The sequence below is a fragment of the Bos javanicus genome, chromosome 1 (genome assembly GCF_032452875.1).
Source record: "Bos javanicus breed banteng chromosome 1, ARS-OSU_banteng_1.0, whole genome shotgun sequence".
In the NCBI taxonomy this organism is placed as follows: domain Eukaryota; kingdom Metazoa; phylum Chordata; class Mammalia; order Artiodactyla; family Bovidae; genus Bos; species Bos javanicus.
The window spans coordinates 66,509,103-66,528,801 of record NC_083868.1 but is presented as its reverse complement, the minus strand read 5'-3'; the positions used below and the strand labels follow the sequence as shown (position 1 = coordinate 66,528,801).

At 36.0% G+C, this 19,699-nt stretch overlaps 1 protein-coding gene across 5 annotated transcripts in view; it reads left to right on the top strand.

Annotated features, from left to right (window-relative positions):
- IQCB1 (IQ motif containing B1) overlaps positions 1-19,699 on the top strand; it is a 45,294-nt gene that overhangs the window by 14,586 nt on the left and 11,009 nt on the right. For 3 of the 5 annotated variants that reach the window (XM_061403375.1, XM_061403292.1, XM_061403459.1), the window contains exons 7-12: positions 2,123-2,222; positions 8,313-8,491; positions 11,211-11,320; positions 11,920-12,029; positions 16,253-16,395; positions 18,157-18,305. In XM_061403375.1, coding sequence (XP_061259359.1) covers positions 2,123-2,222; positions 8,313-8,491; positions 11,211-11,320; positions 11,920-12,029; positions 16,253-16,395; positions 18,157-18,305 — 791 coding nt within the window. The remainder of the gene's footprint in view (positions 1-2,122; positions 2,223-8,312; positions 8,492-11,210; positions 11,321-11,919; positions 12,030-16,252; positions 16,396-18,156; positions 18,306-19,699) is intronic. The other 2 variants (XM_061403642.1, XM_061403557.1) reach the window with 2 other exon arrangements.

Sequence of the window (19,699 nt, the reverse complement as noted above, 5' to 3'; positions counted from 1 at the left end):
TTTTCCAAAATAGAGAAAAGATATATAAACATTGCATACTACATGATTTCAGTGAATTCAGAATTAAAGAGTTATTAATAAACATCTTTGCTGCTGCTAAGTCACTTCAGTTGTGTCCTACTCTGTGCGACCCCATAGACGGCAGCCCACCAGGCTCCTCCGTCCATGGGATTTTCCAGACAAGAGTAGTGGAGTGGGTTGCCATTGCCTTCTCCGATAAATGTCATTAGGTAGACAAAAATAGAAATATACACTTATCCCAGCTACAGAGAATTTTTCTGCTATTGAAAAATAGAAAATAAAAAACCATAAAAATACTTAATAATATCAGAAGTTTTTTGAAGTTGTTAGATTTTTTAAAATGGTAACTAGTGAAATATTGGATTATGTAAACAGAAATGAAGAACAGTAGTAAGTATGTGAAAGAAATCAAATATGTCCCCTCAGGAGACTGAAAGAGGAAAAAATGTGTAGAAGCTAGGATAGTGTTCACAGAGCTGCCTTGCCAGCATAGCTGATCTCACTTTAATTAAAATTCTAGTCAGTTAATGAACAAAGGACTATTAACTGAAATTTAATGGGAACCTACGCTATTTCTAGACAAACCTAGATAGTGTGTTTTCATCCTGCTTATTTAACTTCTAAGCAGAGTACACCATGTAAAATTCTGGGCTGGATGAAGCACAAACTAGAAATCAAGACTGCTGGGAGAAATATCAATAACCTCATATATGCAGATGACACCACCCTTATGACAGAAAGTGAAGAGGAACTAAAGAACCTCTGGATTAAGGTGAAAGAGGAAAACTGGCTTAAAACTCAACATTCAGAAAACTAAGATCATGGCACCTGGTCCCATCATTTCATGGCAAATAGATGGGGAAATAATGGAAACAGTGACAGACTTTATTTTCTTGGGCTCCAAAATCACTGCAGATGGTGACTGCAGCCATGAAATTAAAAGACGCTTGCTCCTTGGAAGAAAGGCTGTGACAAACCTAGACAGCATATTAAAAAGCAGAGACATCACTTGGCCGACAAAGGTCTGTTTAGGCAAAGCTATGGTTTTTCCAGTAGTCCTGTACAGATGTGAGAGTTAAACCATAAAAGAAGGCTGCGGGCCAAAGAATTGATGCTTTGAAACTGTGATGTTGGAGAAGACTCTTGGGAGTCCCTTAGACTGCAAGATCAAACCAGTCAGTCCTGAAAGAAATCAACCCTGAATATTCACCGAAAGGACTGATGCTGAAGCTGAAGCACCAGTACTTCGGCTACCTGATGTGAAGAGCCAATTCATTGAAAAAGATCCTGATGCTGGGAAAGATTGAGGGCAGGAGGAGAAGGGGATGACAGAGGACAAGATCGCTGGATACATCACTAAGTTAATGGACTTAAGTTTGAGCAAACTCTAGGAGATGGTGAAGGACAGGGAAGCCTGGCGTGCTTCAGTCCATAGCATCACAAGGAGTCTGACATGACTTAGCAATTGAACATAACAACAACCCTGTTCTAGGACATTTTACAGTAGTCTGTGAGAGAATTGTTAGTTTTCACTTTACAGGGGAAGAACATTTTCTGAGAGGTTAAGTGACTTACATAAGCATATAGTGCCAGGTCTTCATAACTGGCTATTCAGAGCCTAAAAATTACAAACCAAATATTCCTCTGGGTAGTTAGTGATTTTATTATTATTTAAGACAAGGTATTAGCAAATATGGTACATTATATAACAATTAAATTTTTAAGTACATGAGCTGCTGATTATAATCATCTGAACTATTGCTATTCCTTCATATTCTCTTTTTCACAGAAAATGTGATTGTCTTCAATGAAATCACTGTTAGAAAAGGAGACTCAGTTTTAGGATATGTTATATTTTATTTTTAATTTAAGGGAAGATAATGATACATTCTTAGCTTACTGTTTATTTGTAATTGTCCATAAAAATGGAATAACTGCCTTATTATGGTTATGGAAAAAACAAGTATAACTTCATTGCAAAGTATATCAAGGCAGGAAGTTTAGCAGAAATGATTATGCTTTGATCTGGTTTTGAAAAGACAAGTAAATCCCAGTTGTATCATCATAGAATCGTAATCTTTCTTTTTTTCTCTTTTTTTAGTACTGAAAAGTGATCATTTCTTGCGCTTACTGCAAACTGATAATGTTCAAATAGGATCTATGGTCATGACTCTGCTACAGAACATACTGCAGATCAATAGGTGACTTGGCTTTATAAAATATATAGAATTTTTTTGTTTTTGATGAGAAGCATTGCCAGTTTTACTAAAATCAGTTGTATATGACTTGTATATAACATTTAAGAAGCTTTGTTATTACCATTGTATTTTTTTAATGAATATAAAAAATATAAAATACTGTAAAAGAAAGTTTATTACTGAATTTATATCTTATTTCAGAACTTAAGATTTTAGCCCTATCTCAGTCTTAGAGAAGAAAAATTACTGTGATATCTGAAGGAGAATATTGGGATCACGATAATAAATAACTAATCAAATAGCATCACTGACTCAATGGACATGAATCTGAGCAAACTTCAGGAGATAGTGAAGGACAGGGAAGCCTGGCATGCTGCAGTTTATGGGGTTACAGAGAGTCAGACACGACTTAGTGACTGAACAATCATGTACTTATATAGCAGACTGCAAGCTCAGTATTTGCCAAGTGCTATGCCCTTCTAGAGTATAAAAGAAGTTATAGACAAATTTTCCCAGGTTAAAATAGAAAGGCAGAGTAAACACTGTTGAAATCATTGATTTTTTTCAGCTCAATATGGATTTGTTAAGTATCTAGTATATGTGCCAAGTATTGTCTATCATTGGATTTATAAAATCGATTAAGATATGAACCTTATCTTCAAATAGCTTACAGTATAGTGGAAGAGACTAATACATAAATACAACTATATAACAGGGTAATAAGGTACAATGTTAATTAAGTATTAAGAGGCGCTCCTAAACCAAACTGAGGTGGGGGATACTTCCAGGAGAATGTAACACCTGAGATGAAACTGAGATAAATAGATGAGGAGAATGTAATACTGAGATGAAGGATGAGAAATTAACCAGTGAGGAGAAGAGAAAACAATATTCTAGGCAGAGGTAACAACATAAGCAAATGCACAGAAATAAGAAACAACATACAGAACGTGAAAAGTAGGCTAGAGTTCATAAGACAAGATATCATGGAAGAGAGAGCTGCACAAAGAACCCCAGAGATCTGCAGAATCCCCTTCAAGTTTTCAGTAGAGTATTGATCAGCACATGCATTTGAGGAAACTGCTCGAAGTCTTGGAAACAGTAATCCAGAAGGATTAAAAGGAGCAGTACCAGAAACTCAAACAGAGCTAGAATGCTGCCTGATCCAGCTGCACAACTGGAAAACTTCATGAAAAATGGAGCATTAGGTAGAGTACTCAGGATAGTTTCATCTTGGTAGTGGGGAATAATAGCACTAGACTGAGCACTACTGTAGATCATCTAAACAATAAAAGCAAGATCTGAAAGGATCAAATTATTCCCAGTCAGTTTCACTTCATGTGGTTATTGAAACTGCCTACATCTTAAAATAGTGTAGGAAGTTTAGCAGAAATGGTCATACTTTGATTTGGCATTAATAAGATGAGAAAATCAAACTTGGGCCATCATAGAATCTCTGTTTTGATTTCTTTTCCCCCCCCTCTCTTCCTTTAGTAATAAAAAGTAATCATTTCTTGCAGGAATCATTTCTGCAAACTGATGATGTTCAGATAGGATCTATAGTCATAACTATGTATAAAATTCTAGAAAAGGTAAACTAATTTATAGTGACAGAGGTGTAAATAAGGTGCCAGGGAGGGTAAGTGGAGAAGGAGTACAGTGAAACAAAAGGAAACTTTAAGGGGTGATGGATATATTCATTATCTTTATTGCGATGGGGGAATGTCAAAACTTACCAAATTATACATTTAAATATGTGCAGTTTGCTGTATATCAGTTATACTTTAATGAAGCTGGTCAAAATAAAAAAATCATCATGTCTTGATGAACATTTTGATATGGAATGAAATAAAAGATGAATTCAGGTATGATACCAAGTTTTCTGTATTGAATAGTAGACAGTGGTATCAGTTCAGTTGCTCAGTCGTGTCTGACCCTCTGCGACCCCATGGACTGCAGCACACAGGCTTCCCAGTCTATCACCAGATCCCAGAACTTACTCAAACTCATGTCCATCAAGTCAGTGATGCCATCCAACCATCTCACCCTCTGTTCTTCCTTTGTCCTCCCGCCTCCGTTCTTTCCCGGCATTAGGGTCTTTTCTGAGTCAGTTCTTTTCATCAGGTGGCCAAAGTACTGGAGTTTCAGCTTCAGCATCAGTCCTTCCAATGAATATTCAGGACAGATTTCCTTTGCAATTGACTGATTTGATCTCCTTGCAGTCCAAAGGACTCTGAAGAGTCTTCTCCAACACCACAGTTCCAAAGCATCAATTCTTGGGCGCTCAGCGTTTTTTATAGTCCAACTCTCACAACCATACATGACTACTGGAAAAACCATAGCTTTGAGTTGGCAGACCTTCGTTGGCAAAGTAACGTCTCTGCTTTTTAATATGCCTTCTACGTTTGTCACAGCTTTTTTTCCCAAGGAGCAAGCATCTTTTAATTTCATGGCTGCAGTCATCTGCAGTGATTCTGGAGCCCCAAAAAATAGTCTGTCACTGTTTCCATTATTTCCCCATCTATTTGCCCTGAAATGATGGGACCAGGTGCCATGATCTTAGTTTTCTGAATGTTGAGTTTTAAGCCAACTTTTTCACTCTCCTCTTTGACTTTCTTCAAGAGGCTTTTTAGTTCCTCTTCACTTTCTGCCATAAGGGTGGTGTCATCTGAATTTCTGAGGTTATTGATATTTCTCCCAGAAATCTTGATTTCAGCTTGTGCTTCATCCAGTCTGGCATTTTGCATGGTGTACTCTGCATAGACGTTAAATAAGCAGGGTGACAATATACAGCCTTGATGTACACCTTTTCCTATTTGGAACCAGTCTGTTGTTCCACGTCCAGTTCTAACTTGCTTCTTGACCTGCATACAGATTTCTCAGGAGGCAGGTCAGATGGTGTGGTATTCCCATCTCTTGAAGAATTTTCCACAGTTTGTTGTGATCCACACAGTCAAAGGCTTTGGTATAGTCAGTAAAGCAGAAGTAGATACTTTTCTGGAACTCTCTTGCTTTTTCTGTGATCCAATGGATGTTGGCAATTTGATCTCTGGTTCCTCTTCACATACTGTTGAAGCCTGACTTGGAGAATTTTAACCATTACTTTGCTAGCATATGAGATGAGTGCAATTGTGCAGTAGTTTGAGCATTCTTTGGCATTGCCTTTCTTTGGATTGGAATGAAAACTGACCTTTTCCAGTCCTGTGGCCACTGCTGAGTTTTCCAAATTTGCTGGCATATTGAGTGCATCACTTTCACATCTAAATCACATCAAATCCTAAAATCATCTTTTAGGATTTGAAATAGCTCAACTGGAATTCCATCACCTCCACTAGCATTCGTAGTGATGCTTCCTAAGGCCCACTTGACTTCTCATTCCAGGATGTCTGGCTCTAGGTGGGTGATCACACTATCATGATTATCTGGGTCATGAAGATCTTTTTTATATAGTTCTGTGTATTCTTGCCACCTCTTCTTAGCCAAACAGATTCAATATTGGTTTGTCCAACATAGATATGTTCAGCAGGTAGAGAAATAAGAGTGCATGCAAAGATTTGTACACACAAATGTTTATAGCAGCTTTATCTGTAATAGTCAAAGACAAGACAACTCAAATGTCCACTGACAGTGAATAGAACTTGTTGAAGAGATCTGGACTAGAATTATGGACTTACGAATTATCAGGCTAAAAAGTATAGTTAAAAACATGAGAGAAGAGCTCAGTGAAGAATATGAATTGAGTAAGAAAAGAAATTGGCCCAAAATGGAATTCTAGGGAGTAACCTTTTAGGGGTGTACTGGAAAGCCTACAAAGAAAACAACAACAACAAAAAAAGGTCAAAAATCTGTAAACAGAGGATGGAAGAAGACCAGAATAACCTTTTTCCACAAAAGCTGAATAGTGGAAAATATCAGTTATAAACATTCATGGTTATTTTTTCTAACTGGACAAAAGTTTATTTATATTTTTGAGTAAGAGTCTGTTTGCATTGCTCTCAGATAGGAATCCTTGCCATTATTTGCTTTCTACAAGCCAACATCTGGTTTTTTTTTTTTCTTTTTTAAATTGGTAGAAAATTGCTTTACAGTACAGTGTTGGTTTCTGTCATATAACAACATGAATCAGTCATAATTATATATATCCCCTCCCTTCTGAACCTTCCTCCTGTCCCCACAGGTCACTTCTCTAGGTCATCACAGAGTGCCAGGCTGGGGTCCCTTTGTTATATAGCAAATTCCCAGTGACTATCTGTTTTACACATGATAGTTGTAAATATGTCAATACTACTTTCTCAGTTCATTCCACCCTCAACTTGCACCACTGTGTCCACAAGTCATTCACTGCTAAGTTCATCAGTACCATTTTTCTAGATTCCATATATATGCATTAATATATAATACTTGTTTTTCTCTTTCTGACTTGTTTCACTGTGTATAAGAGGCTTTAGGTTCATCCACTTCACTACAACTGACTCAAATTCATTCCTTTTTATGGCTGAGTAATATTCTATTGTTTATACATATTCTTTTTTATTACATCTTTTTTAATAATTAAATTTATTTCATTTTAATTGAAGGATAATTGCTCTACAATATTGTTTTGGTTTCTGCCAAACATCAGCATGAATTAGCCATAGGTATACCTATGTCTTCTCTCTTGAACCTCCCTCCCGCCTCTGTCCCTATCCCACCCTCTAGGTTGTTACAGAGCCCCAGTTTGAGTTCCCTGAGTCACACAGCAAATCCCATTGGCTATCTGTTTTACATATGGTAATATATATATGTTTTGTGTTACTCTCTCCATACATCCCATCCTCTCCTTCCTCCCTGTCCCACTGCCCTATGTCTGTAAGTCTGTTCTCTTATGTCCTGTCTGCATTGCTACCCTGCAAATAGGTTCAACCGTACTATCTTTCTAGATTCCATATATATGCGTTGATATACAACATTTGTTTTTCTCTTTCTGACCTAGTTCACTTTGTATAATATGCTGTATGTTCATCCACCTCATTAGAACTGACTCAAGTGTGTTCCTTTTTATGGCTGAGTAATATTCCGTTGTATATATATTACCACAGCTTCCTTACCCATTCATCTGTCAGTGGACACCTAGGCTGCTTCCATGTCCTAGCTATTATAAATACTGCTGCAATGAACATTGGGATACATGTGTCTTTTAGAATTGCAATTTTCTTGGGGACTATGCCCAGGACTGGGATTGCTAGGTCATATGTAGATTTATTCCTAGTTTTTTAAGGAATCTCCATACTGTTTTCCATAATGGTTGTGTCAGTTTACATTCCCACCAACAGTGCAGGAGGGTTCCCTTTTCTCCACATCCTCTCCAGCATTATTGTTTTGTAGATTTTTTGGTGATAGCCATTCTGACTGGTGTGCGGTGATACCTCATTGTAGTTTTGATTTGTATTTCTGTAATAATCAGCAGTGTTGAGCATCTTTTTATGCAATAGCTACTTTTACAGAATTGTAAAATATCCTAATCAGTAGTAAATGGATAATCAAAGGAACATACCCCTAGAAAATCATATACTGCTTGGTGGGGTGAGTAAAAGGACGCCTGGTAATTCCTTTTGACTGTTTATAAGTTTCAGATAATTTTTCATGACATCAGTAATGCAACATGAAGTTGTTGTGTAATGACGGAATACTAAAAGAAAAATTTCCTCCTGAGTATATGATAATTGATTTTCTATAACATGTTTGTCTTCATCCATCATTAAGCAATGAACCATGTACTTAGTGTCCTGTGATTTTCCTTTTATTATTGCTTCAAACTTTTGAACCATCTGTTTACTATTTTGCACATTAATCTTTCTCCAATAATTGATTGCAGGTTTCTTTGACTACTTTGTATTCACTATTTTACTTGGCATGGTGCCTTACATACAATAAGAATTCAATTAGTTGATGTAATGTGATATATTCTTGAAACTAAGCTAGCCACTTAAAATATTGGTTAATTTCCTGAATCAGTCCATAGATATTAAGTTGCTGCACCTTTTTTGTTTAATTTGTTGTGATACTGATCCATCATTTAGTAATGGTACATTTTTTATTCTTTTATTCTATTAGTGGTGATTTACTCAGAATAGAAGGGAAAATCCTGCATTCAATTTTAGATGAAGTTGTTTTCAAACTTTTATCAACTCCTAGTCCAGTCATAAGAGGTACTGCTACAAAGCTACTACTGTTGATGGCTGAATCCCATCAGGAAATTTTGATTTTACTGAGACTAAGTGCCTGCTACAAAGGTAATACATATATTCTTTCTTTTCTTGAGATTTTTAAAAAGAACATTTTTATTGATGGTATATGGAAAACAAAATACCTGTGTTGTGAAAAAGTCATTAACTAAAGCATGCAGATAAAAACTCTGTCACAACAGGTAACAATTCAGGGGAAAAACTATATAATCCAGGCATCTTCATATCTCAACAGATGGCATATGATACTTTATCGATGAGGTTACAATGAATAATTTGCTCCCTTCCTCACAAAAGATTGTGTGTTAAATATGCCATATAGTGTAATAACATAATGACCGAAAAGATGAGTGATCTTCCCTAACTTTATTGAGAAAATAGAGCTTTGCTTGAGAGCTTGACAGCCTTTTAATCTTTACATCATTTATTAATTACTCTTTACCTCCTATACTGCCTTTCCTCAAAGACAAAAAAAATCCCCATCACCCCCAAAATCATGTGAATAAAAATTCAGAAACTTGAGAAGGAAAGGGTTCAGTGTATTACCGTTACCTTATGATAGCTTTTCTTTAATTGAGCATTTACTATAAGTCAGATACTATTCTGCATACCTTATGTGTATTAGAATATTTAATATTCATAACAACCCTGTGAGATGTTTGCTATCCTCATTATATAGCAGTGGAAACAAAAGTGTGGAACATGTAGGTAGTTTATCCAAAATCACTCAGTTGTTTTTTTTTTCCAACTGCTAAGCAAAGTTTAATGTGAGCTTTTATTTCTTTGTTAGGCAGTTATGAATTTATTACAATATATTTTCTTATTCAATATGGTCAAGAAATAGGTTTCTAGTTCATTAAGTATCTTATTAATATAGGGTTATATATTAATAATAATAATTTATATTATATATTGGAGAAGGAAATGACAACCTACTCCAGTATTCTTGCCTGGAGAATCCCTTGCACAGAGGAGCCTAGCCAGGCTGTAGCCCATGGGGTCGCAAAGAGTCGGACAAGACTGAGCAACTAACTATATTGTATATAAAATTTCAAGAATTAGTATACAATGTGATATATTTAATGGACTTCCCAGGTAGTGGTGGTAAAGAATCCACCTGCCAATGCAGGAGACACAAGAGATGCAAGTTCAATCCTTGGTTGGGAACATCCCCTGGAGGAGGGCATGGCAATCCACTCAAGTATTGTTCCCTGGAAAATGCTATGGACAGAGGAGTCTAGCAGGCTACAGTCATAGGGTTTCAAAGAGTCTGTCGGACATGACTGAAGTGACTTAATACACACAGACGTGAATGACATACCTTACTTGAGTCATTACTGTGAACTTTGTGAGAGAGAAGTCCCAGTAATAAAACTCTCTAGATGATACTATGCTGCTGCTGCTGCTAAGTCGCTTCAGTCGTGTCCGACTCTGTGCAACCCCATAGATGGCAGCCCACCAGGCTCCCCCATCCCTGGGATTCTCCAGGCAAGAACACTGGAGTGGGTTGCCATTTCCTTTTGCAATGCATGAAAGTGAAAAGTGAAAGTGAAGTCGCTCAGTCGTGTCCTACTCTTATCGACCTCATGCACTGCAGCCTACCAGGCTCCTCCATCCATGGGATTTTCCAGGCAAGAGTACTGGAGTGGGTTGCCATTGCCTTCTCCAGGTACTATGCTAGATACATATTATTTCTGTAATTTTATTTCTTCTATAGAAATGTGAATGCCCAACAGAGTTCATTATAAAGGAATTCTATCTTAATCTGTCTCCCTTTCTTTTCTCAACAGTAGAACTTATTCAGTTTCCTCAAGATATTTTACAGTTATTAATACTGTTGAGAACTTGAGTCTTAAAGTAGAAGACATGGAAAGACCCATATATTGCTATGGTGTGCTTACTCAGTCGTGTCCAACTCTTTGCAACTCCCTGGACTGTAGCCCTCCAGGCTCCTCTGTCCAAGGGTATTCTCCAGGCAAGAATACTGGAGTGAGTTGCCATTTCCTCCTCCAGGGGATCTTCCCAATCTAGGGATCCCAGGTCTCCTGCATTGCAGGCGGATTCTTCAGCATCTGAGCCCCCAAGGGGAAGCCCAGTTGTACACTCCAAGCCCATTCTCTTGCTTATGTATATTGCACACATACATTATAATAATCATTCCTCCATGCCTTAGAAACAGTACTTATTTTGTAACTTACATTACTACTCAGTTTTAATTTGGGATGGAAGTGCAGTATTTTAATGTTATAACACTTCTATAATAAATGCTCAGGAGCCTATTAATTAACCCCGTATCACATACATTGTTGATATTTTTATTTAATAATAACTTCCTTTAATTAATAGTAACTAATAGCCTGCTTCAGTACTTCCACAGGATAGGCATTTACTCAGTATATATTCAATATCTTTTAAAAATGTTCTCGTGTAAGGTATTTATGTTGGAACAGGAAAAAATATATATATAACTTTACCCTTTGACTTAGCGTAATGATTCCACTCTCCTCCCTGTTTTTTCTAATTAAAGAGATTGACTAAGCAGATTTTGCATCAGATCTCACAAGTAAATACCTCAGAACTGTTAGGACAGTGGAAAATCTTAAAGACCTCTATCTAGAAGTTTTTGAGAAAAAGAAAAAGAAAAATCATGTGATTAATCTTGTTATTTTCATTTGTTTCTAAACTATACATTTTAACCTCAAATTCTGATTAGATAACAAAATCATATTTTATTATTAATAGCTATGCCTTTGTTATTCCATTTCAGGACTTAGAAGTCTACTAAATAAACAAGAACCTGGGACAGAGTTTAGTCAAGAACTTAGACAGCTCATTGGTCTTTTAAGCCCTAAGGCCTGTCAGGAAGTAAAAGACCAGGTATTGAATTATAAAAATAATTTGCATATTTACTAAAATTTCAGTAAACAATTTAGTTTGAAAATACTGGCTAGTAGTAGTCTCCTGAATCTTTTATTTGCTTTCTCTTCCCCTTACTTTACTTATTCTCCCCTGAAATCCAGAGCAGCTATTGTTTGATGAGAGAAGTTGTTTTATGTTCTAAATTTTTAACCCTAGAGCCTTTTTTTTTAATCTATACAGAGTTCTTCGTACCCTTGTATCTTTGAATAAGTGAAGCTAAGCATCAGAATGGAAGCAAAGATGTTAAAGCATTAAATAAGCAAAATTGTGAAATCCCTGTAATGAGAATGGAAGTGATATTAATTAGGGAGAATTTGAAGCTGACCAGACTGCATCTTGAATACATCTTTTAGATATTGCCTAACTGAGCCTCCTTTGGGAGATGAGGTTTAATATTCTTAGGCTGTTCCTGTCCTGGGTTTATACAAATGTTGCCTTCTGCTCAACTTATTAAAGATGGAGATTAATACTTGCCCAGGCTGATATTTTAAGAAGTAAACTTCTAAAAACAACTTGCCTAGGGATATCTTTAAATTAATTCTGGCCTTTAATTTCAGAAACAACATAAAGCAGCTTGCTTGATTCAAGCTTATTGGAAGGGTTTCCAGACTAGAAAGAGATTGAAGAAGCTTCCATCTGCTGTGATTACTTTGCAGAGGAGTTTCAGGTAAAAAATTTGGGTGAGAGGATTGATGATCTGAGAGGGCTGCTGCTGCTGCTAAGTCGCTTCAGTTGTGTCCGACTCTGTGTGACCCCATAGACGGCAGCCCACCAGGCTCCCCCGTCCCTGGAATTCTCCAGGCAAGAACACTGGAGTGGGTTGCTATTTCCTTCTCCGGTGCATGAAAGTGAAAAGTGAAAGTGAAGTTGCTCAGTCATGTCCGACTCTTTATCGACCCCATGGACTGCAGCCCACCAGGCTCCTCCGTCCATGGGATTTTCCAAGCAAGAGTACTGGAGTGGGGTGCTGTTGCCTTCTCCCTGAAAGGGCTAGATATATCTTATTAGAGTATAGCTGAGTGAAAACTTAGAGTTTTTTTTTTTTTTTTTTCTTTTTCAATATTCTAGTGTATTTCTTTCATTCTTGCTTCATACATTTCTGAGTGCCAGCACTTCATTAACCTTATTATACTTTCAAAAACAGAGGACATAACATAAAACAGGAATCTAATGTAACAAATACCTAATCCTATTCACTTAAGACTTTTGTGAGCCAGGTCTACAGAGGGAGCCAATAATGGTCAATATCTCATTAAACCCTTAAAACCAAAAGTTGCCATAATTGTTCAAATGTAATTATGGTAAAAATGTGTATGAATATTAAAAAGCTTAAGTATATTAACCTGATTTTGCTCAGTAAATATGTCATGGATAGATTTGGCCATTGACGTATGACATAGTTTGACATTTATCTCTATTTCAAGTAGACTAAAAATGAAATAATGAAGTCATGGCCCAGTTTTTACATGACTACATCTAGATTCTTAGAGGCAATAAAAAGAACATACACACATGCCACACACATATGAGTTAGCTCCTAGGTCATTGTTGATAAATTGGAGCCATCTCAGAGATGTTTTCATGTAACCTAACGTAAAGCTAAATTTGGTTCACTGAAGTGTCACTTGCATATTCCAGAAGTCAGTGTTGTTTTTTTTTTTTAAGAAAACTGAAACTATTTTAATAACTGCAGCTGTGTTTCTCAGTTACAAACATGTTTTAAAATAGTGAACTAAAATAGGCTGCATGAAGAAACACCTGTGAGATGGCCCTGCTTTATCATTAATGACGTTAGGAGCTAAGTTGTTTGTATCTGTGTTTTCTTTCAGTTGCCTCTAAGAACCTGTGTGGATTAGTGGTAGGTATTGAAGCCACTCTGGCTGTGTCCCCTAATGGACATTCTTTTCATTGGTAAAAGTTTCCTTCAGAGAAGACTTAAAAAGTTAACTGATATCATTGGGCATGAATTTCATTGGTAGCAAAAAAGCTACCAATGGAATTTTTAAACATGTAATTTTTTAAACATGTTTCAAGTGCCTGATATATTCCAGAGCCTATCCTAGGTATTGGGAGAGTTAAACAGACTTGAGTTTGTATCCCTCCTCAGCAACTTATGGGCTGAATGATCTTGGACAAGTTTCCCTACCTCCCTTAGCCTCACATTTCCCATCTATAAGGTGGGATAATTGTCTGTGTAACTCACAAGATTAAAATAATAGAAAAAATTTTTAGCATGTTACTGGGCACTGAGAATGTGGTAGGGAGGAAAATGCACATTTTTTGCCCTTGAAGATTTACATATCTAATTAGGCAGACAGATCTATTAAATAAATAGTACACATGAGAGGCAAGTATAATCCATTCAGGCATTGCTCAAGGTTTATTGTATATCTTACCTGCTGTTTCTTTAAAAGTATTAATTATTTCTTTGGTGAAATAAATTTGGGAAATGATGGATATTTTGAGAGTCACAGTATATTGTTTACAAGAATCTGAGATGTTCTTGGTATAGCTTTACCTTTGTAGTGAACTCAGGTAGAATAGTTACCACTCGTGAATTCTACCTACTATCATTTTCCGCTGTACATCCTCTTAAACAGTTAAAGGTGCCCCTGTGCCATGGATTCAGACCTTTAATGTTTAGTAGTTGCCAAATTTGCCAGTCTATTTTCCTTTGCAATATTAAAAAATCTATTTAAAAGTATCCTAGAATTACAGATTTTGTCCACTTAGAAGTGTATCTATGGAATCTAATTAATAGTCCACTGTTTAAAATAGAAATTCCATTTCTTTATGTAGCAAGACCAGAGTAGTTATAAATATATCTCTTAAAAGGCATTTTCCATGAGGCCAAAATTGCTTAAATCTCACATTATAATGTTTTTAATTTTTTAAACTCCAGTTTGCTCCAGGCTTGAGCACCTTTCCTCTTCTATTAGTTGCAACAGTTTATGCAAATTTCTTTTGCTTCCTTTGTAGCTGGGCTTTCTGCAAAGGTTATTTCTGTCTCTTTGTGGTCAGGTCATTATCTCAGAGTAATTTCCCTCCCCCATGTTTTTTTGGGGGAGGGACTGCCCACCACTCATTATCATGGACCTAGATTCATCAGAGCTTTGGATTAAACAAGAGATATTCTGTTATAGTCACACTCTTTTTAAAGCACTTTCTTGGGGCTTTCTTTTTTATTTAATCATTTTTCATGGTCAGAAACTTCATTTTCTGTTAAAATTTCATTTTCTGCCCTTTTCCTCAGCAAGGTTTTCTGAAGCAGCTAACAGCCGTCTCAGTTACTCTCAGGAAAGCTCACAATTTGCCTACCTCTAACATGGTGCTGGTATTTAAGTTATCTTATTTGTTTTACTTGTAGGGGAAGAAAACAGTTTTTTTCCCTCTATCTATTTAGGTTCATTGGTTGGAGTCATGAAGACTATACTGACAGAAACAAAAACAGATTAACAAAAGAAAAACAATTTCTTAACGTGTGAAGCACACATCACATGGAAGAAACCTGACATGATGCATAACTTAAGGGGTGGTTAGAACTGGGGTTTATATAGTTTTTGCTTTCTGAGATGGCCCACACTCTGTCAGTGGAATGTGTTTCTCCCAGGGTTGTTCTAGCCTTTTGAGACAGACCGCGTTCTGTCTATGTAATGTGTATCTCTCTAAATAAATCCACTTCTTACCTAAAAAAAAGAAAAGAACTTGGGCTTAATTTTATATATATAATATATATATTGTATGTATGTATATATATATAAAGAATAATTTATAGAGAAGTGACAGGTGAAAAGAAAAGGTTTTTAGGCTTCTAAGGACAGTGAACTGTGGGAAGGTAAGTATATTGGGGAAAGTAAATATGTTGGGGAACTAACTAATGAAAGATATGTGTTATTTGTGCAGGTTCGTCTTAGCATAACTTTCCATCTTCATGGCCAAACCTTGGGAGGAAAAGTTTGTGACAGTCCTCATTTCTCAGATGTTTCTGCTTTTAGTCAGTTAAAAGACACTCTGGGAAGACTTCTTTCTATGCTTCGTCATTCTCTTTTGCCCCCAGCTCAAAACAGTTTTTATGCCAAAGTGGCATATTCCACTACCTTTCAACTTCCCCTTGAAATTGATCTCAAAGGCATAACTGTGTCTCTTTGTTTGCCTTAGGGACAGTGATTATAGGCAGCAGTCACTCAGATAAATGTTGATTGAGTTAAATGAACAAAATCCTTTAAATGCTTCTTTGAAATTTTTATTTTTTCATAGTTTATAGAATTCCATCCAGTGAATGAACCAGAATTTATTTATATAACTCACTGTTGTAGGATATGTGCTTCCCTCGTGTCTCAATGGTAAAGAATCCACCTGCCAGTGCAGGAGATGCAGGTTCAATCCCTGGGTCAGGAAGATCCCCTGGAGTAAGAAATGGCAACCCACTTCGGTGTTCTTGTTTGGGAAATCCTATGGACAGAGGAGCCTGGTGGGCTATGACTTAACGACTAAACAGCAACAACATTGTAGGACATATGGTTTGTTTTCAACTTGTTACTATTGTAATGCTGTGGAGAAAATCCTTGAACATAAATATTGACATATGTATCAGATTTTTCCTTAAGGAGTATTAGAAATGGAATTAATTGGTTATGATTTTTAAGGTGTTTGATACATATTTTAAATATTTCTCCAGAAAAAAATTTGATGCATATATCCAAATATTTCTTCAGAAATGTTGTACACGCAGCACATGAAAACTTATTTCATCATATTCTAACTACACTTTAAAAATTTTTGTGCTCTCTGTACTTATATGATTACTATCAAGGTTAAGCCTTTTTTCATATACTTCTTGAGTAGATATATGATTATGAAAATTATGTGTACTTAATGTTTCTGTCATAGATGTAAACGAACAAAGATGTTAATGAAGCTAAGTAGACAGAAGGAAGAAGAGGACCACAGATTACAGCTGCAAATTCAAAGGCAGAGAGCCATGAGACTTTCCCGAGAAATACGGCTGAATATGCTTGAAATAGTTCATCCAGGTGTGTGGCATTATCAGTTTATAAGCATAAGATTGATAGGGTAGCTTTTGATAAACCAAATTTCCTAGCTACCTGATGAGTTAATTTTTAAATGTGGACCTTTACCCCTGTTTCAGCTTTTTCAGGTAAATCTTAATAAATCTCTTCAGTCAAAAAAAAAGTCTTATTTTTTTCTGATTAGACTTACTAGTTGATGATGAGCAATCTCTCCACTAATTTTTCTTAATTTTCAGATAAATCAGTGAAACATAAAATTTTATGCTTAAAGATAGATGTCTTTGACATAAAGAAAGAACCCCTTGAACTTAAGTAAGGTGTTAGAATATTGCTACCTTCTGCTCTCAGAACTTAACTCATGCCTCAGTATAAACCTGGTGACACCTTCTTGCCATCTTTGACACACAAAGCTGACATTAATATTAAAGTGTAGCCTGGGAAATCTGAGTCATTTCAAGATTCCTTTTTTATTCTTCTTCCCCTTCCTACTACTTATTCCTAGTATCCCTCAATAGCCTCTTACTTGTCTTCCTTTGCCTTAAATACAGATCTTTCCCAGGGTTCCTTCTTTACCCCATTATTCTCATATTGCTCTTCCTGGGGTATCCCATCCATAACTGTACTTTCAATTACCAAATGAGTGCTTAGCATTCTTAAGTCTTGTCTGCATCCTCAACCTTTTTCCTAAGATCTAGATCAGCCCTACCCAACAGAACTTTCTACAAAATGAAATGTTCTTTGTCTACACTGTTCAGTAAAGTGTCAGTGATAGAGATAGCTGTTGACTTGAAATGTGGCTAGTGCACTTGAGGGCCTTAAATTTTATTTTATTGTCTTTAAGTAGCCATTTGTGACTAGTGCTTACTACATTGGACAGCTCAGCTCTGTAGCCAGGTGCTTATTGATTAGCTTTACTTAGATAGCCACAAGCATCCCCAAAGCTAGTCATTATCTGTCCCCACAGATTTCCACTTCCTGTGTTTCTAATCTCTCAGGTAATTGCACCAGCAGTCTACTCAATGTCCCATCTGTGAGACATCCTGGAATTTTTTCCCCTCCTTCCACATGTAGTTCACTACTAAGTCCTATGAATTTTGGCACTATCTCTCAAATATATCCCTTTTAATTTTTAAAATTAAAAATTTTTTAATTAAAAATTTTTAATTTAAAAATTAAATTTTTTAATTAAAAAATTAAATTTAATTTAAAAATTAAAAAATTAAATATTTTAATTAAAATTTTTTAATTTAAAAATTAAATTTTTTTAATTAAAAAATTAAAAATTAAATTTTTTTAATTAAAAATTTTTAATTTAAAAATTAAATTAGCTACTGTGAACCCTAGGATATATGCTGACCAATTGCTAGAAACTAAAAAGAAAATTATCTGTAGAACCAAATGAGTGACTAAAGAGAAATTTAGAACCATACAGAGTAGGTAACGTATATGCACAATGTGCCCTTTCCTTTTGGTGGTACTGAATGACTTTCTATTTACTTATGATTCTTTTTTTCTAAATATTCTTGCTATTGGATTTTTAGTCCTTTCTCATTCCTGGGATTCAAAATAATTATGTGAGTCTTTTTTCTAAAGAAGATGCATAAACTGAGAAGGCTTTTGGAGCTCTTGTAAAGTAATAGAATTGGGAAAATCATATTGAAAATAATTAAAGGACTATAAGATTGTTACTTTGATTGTCCTGATTCTAGAATTTGAGAAAGCATAGAAGTGAGTATGTTGTAATAGTGTCTGTCATCTTTTTAGGTCAGGTGGAAAAACATAATCGGGAAATAGAAGAGAAATCAGCATTGATTATCCAGAAACATTGGAAAGGGTACAGGGAAAGGAAAAATTTTCGCCAACAGAGGCCATCTCTTACAGAATATAAAGCGGCTGTCATACTTCAGAGAGCAGTAAGTCTGATGTAGTAAAAAGAGTACTGGATTAGTAGGCAGAGACATGGGTTCAAACTTGACTTTTGCTGTTTACCTGCTGTAAAGTCTTGGTTAAGTCTTTTAACTTAGCTTTTTCTAAGCCTTTGTTTCTTCCTCTGTCAGAACCTCCTTAGGGCCAAAATGATTTAGATATTCAGTCCTTATTAATTTGATAGAACCTTGTGCATCATTTACCAAAATTCAGTGTTGTTATTTGTTAATTTTTTTTGTTTTTACTTGAACTATGAGCCTCTCAAGGATAAGTCACTAAGTCTTATTTATTGTCAACTTCTCCCATATGCTTGATACATGAATGAATGTCTACCCTGTGTTTTTCACTCAGTTGTTCTGTGGATCAGATGACCTAATATATGGGAAAGTATTTTGTCAATTGTAAAGTCCTGTTTAAGTGCAGCATATCATATTGGATGTTTTCAATGTATAGATAATATATTAGGTATAATAGGATCATTATAATTCTTGAATTATAGAATGGCGTTCTTCAGTGATTTTCCTGGGGTTTATCTGGAGCATAGTAATATTTTATAGCACAACTCTATTTCACTTAATATCTAGTTTTCCTAATATGTAGTTATTTACTTACACATGGTTAATGTTCATATTGGGATTTCAGTCAAAGCATTTAGATTTATAACCCCTTATTGTAAAATTTTAGGTCAGTTTCAGTTTTTCACAGTCATAGATTTTAAACAATCTCTTTGTTGATTTCTCTGATTAAGCTTTTACAAAGTCTTTTTCAAACCATTCAAAAAACAGAGTCATACTCTACCCTAGGAGAAAGAGAAAGAGTCTGCTGCCTTCATCTTTCTCATTCAGGCCAAGTCTGCAACAGATGGTCCTGTTCTGTCACTGAATCACATCCATGCATGCTGTTTACCTTCTGCTAAGCAAGGCCGTCTAAGGATTAACCCATAGATACCAGTGTTAGCCCTGGAGGTGGGCATGGCAACCCACTCCAGTATTCTTGCTTGGAGAATCTCCATGGACAGAGGAACCTGGCAGGCTACAGTCCATGGGATCACAAAGAGTTGGACACAACTGAGCGACTAAGCATAGCACAGCACTAGTGTTAGAGACTGATGGTGAAAGGAGGAACCTCTGGATCCTTTCTAATACCTTCACCTCATGACTACCTCCTTTTTTTTTTTTTTCCCCCTGTGCTACTTGTCATATGGGATCTTAGTTCCCTGACCAAGGATCAAACCCATGCCCACTGCAGTGGTGCAGCAGAAGTGCAGAGTCTTAACCACTGGACTACCAGGGAAGTCCCAATTTTTTTATTTTGATTACATGTTGAAATGCTAATATTTTACTTATATTGAGTTATGCTTATGTAACTCAGTACATGCAAA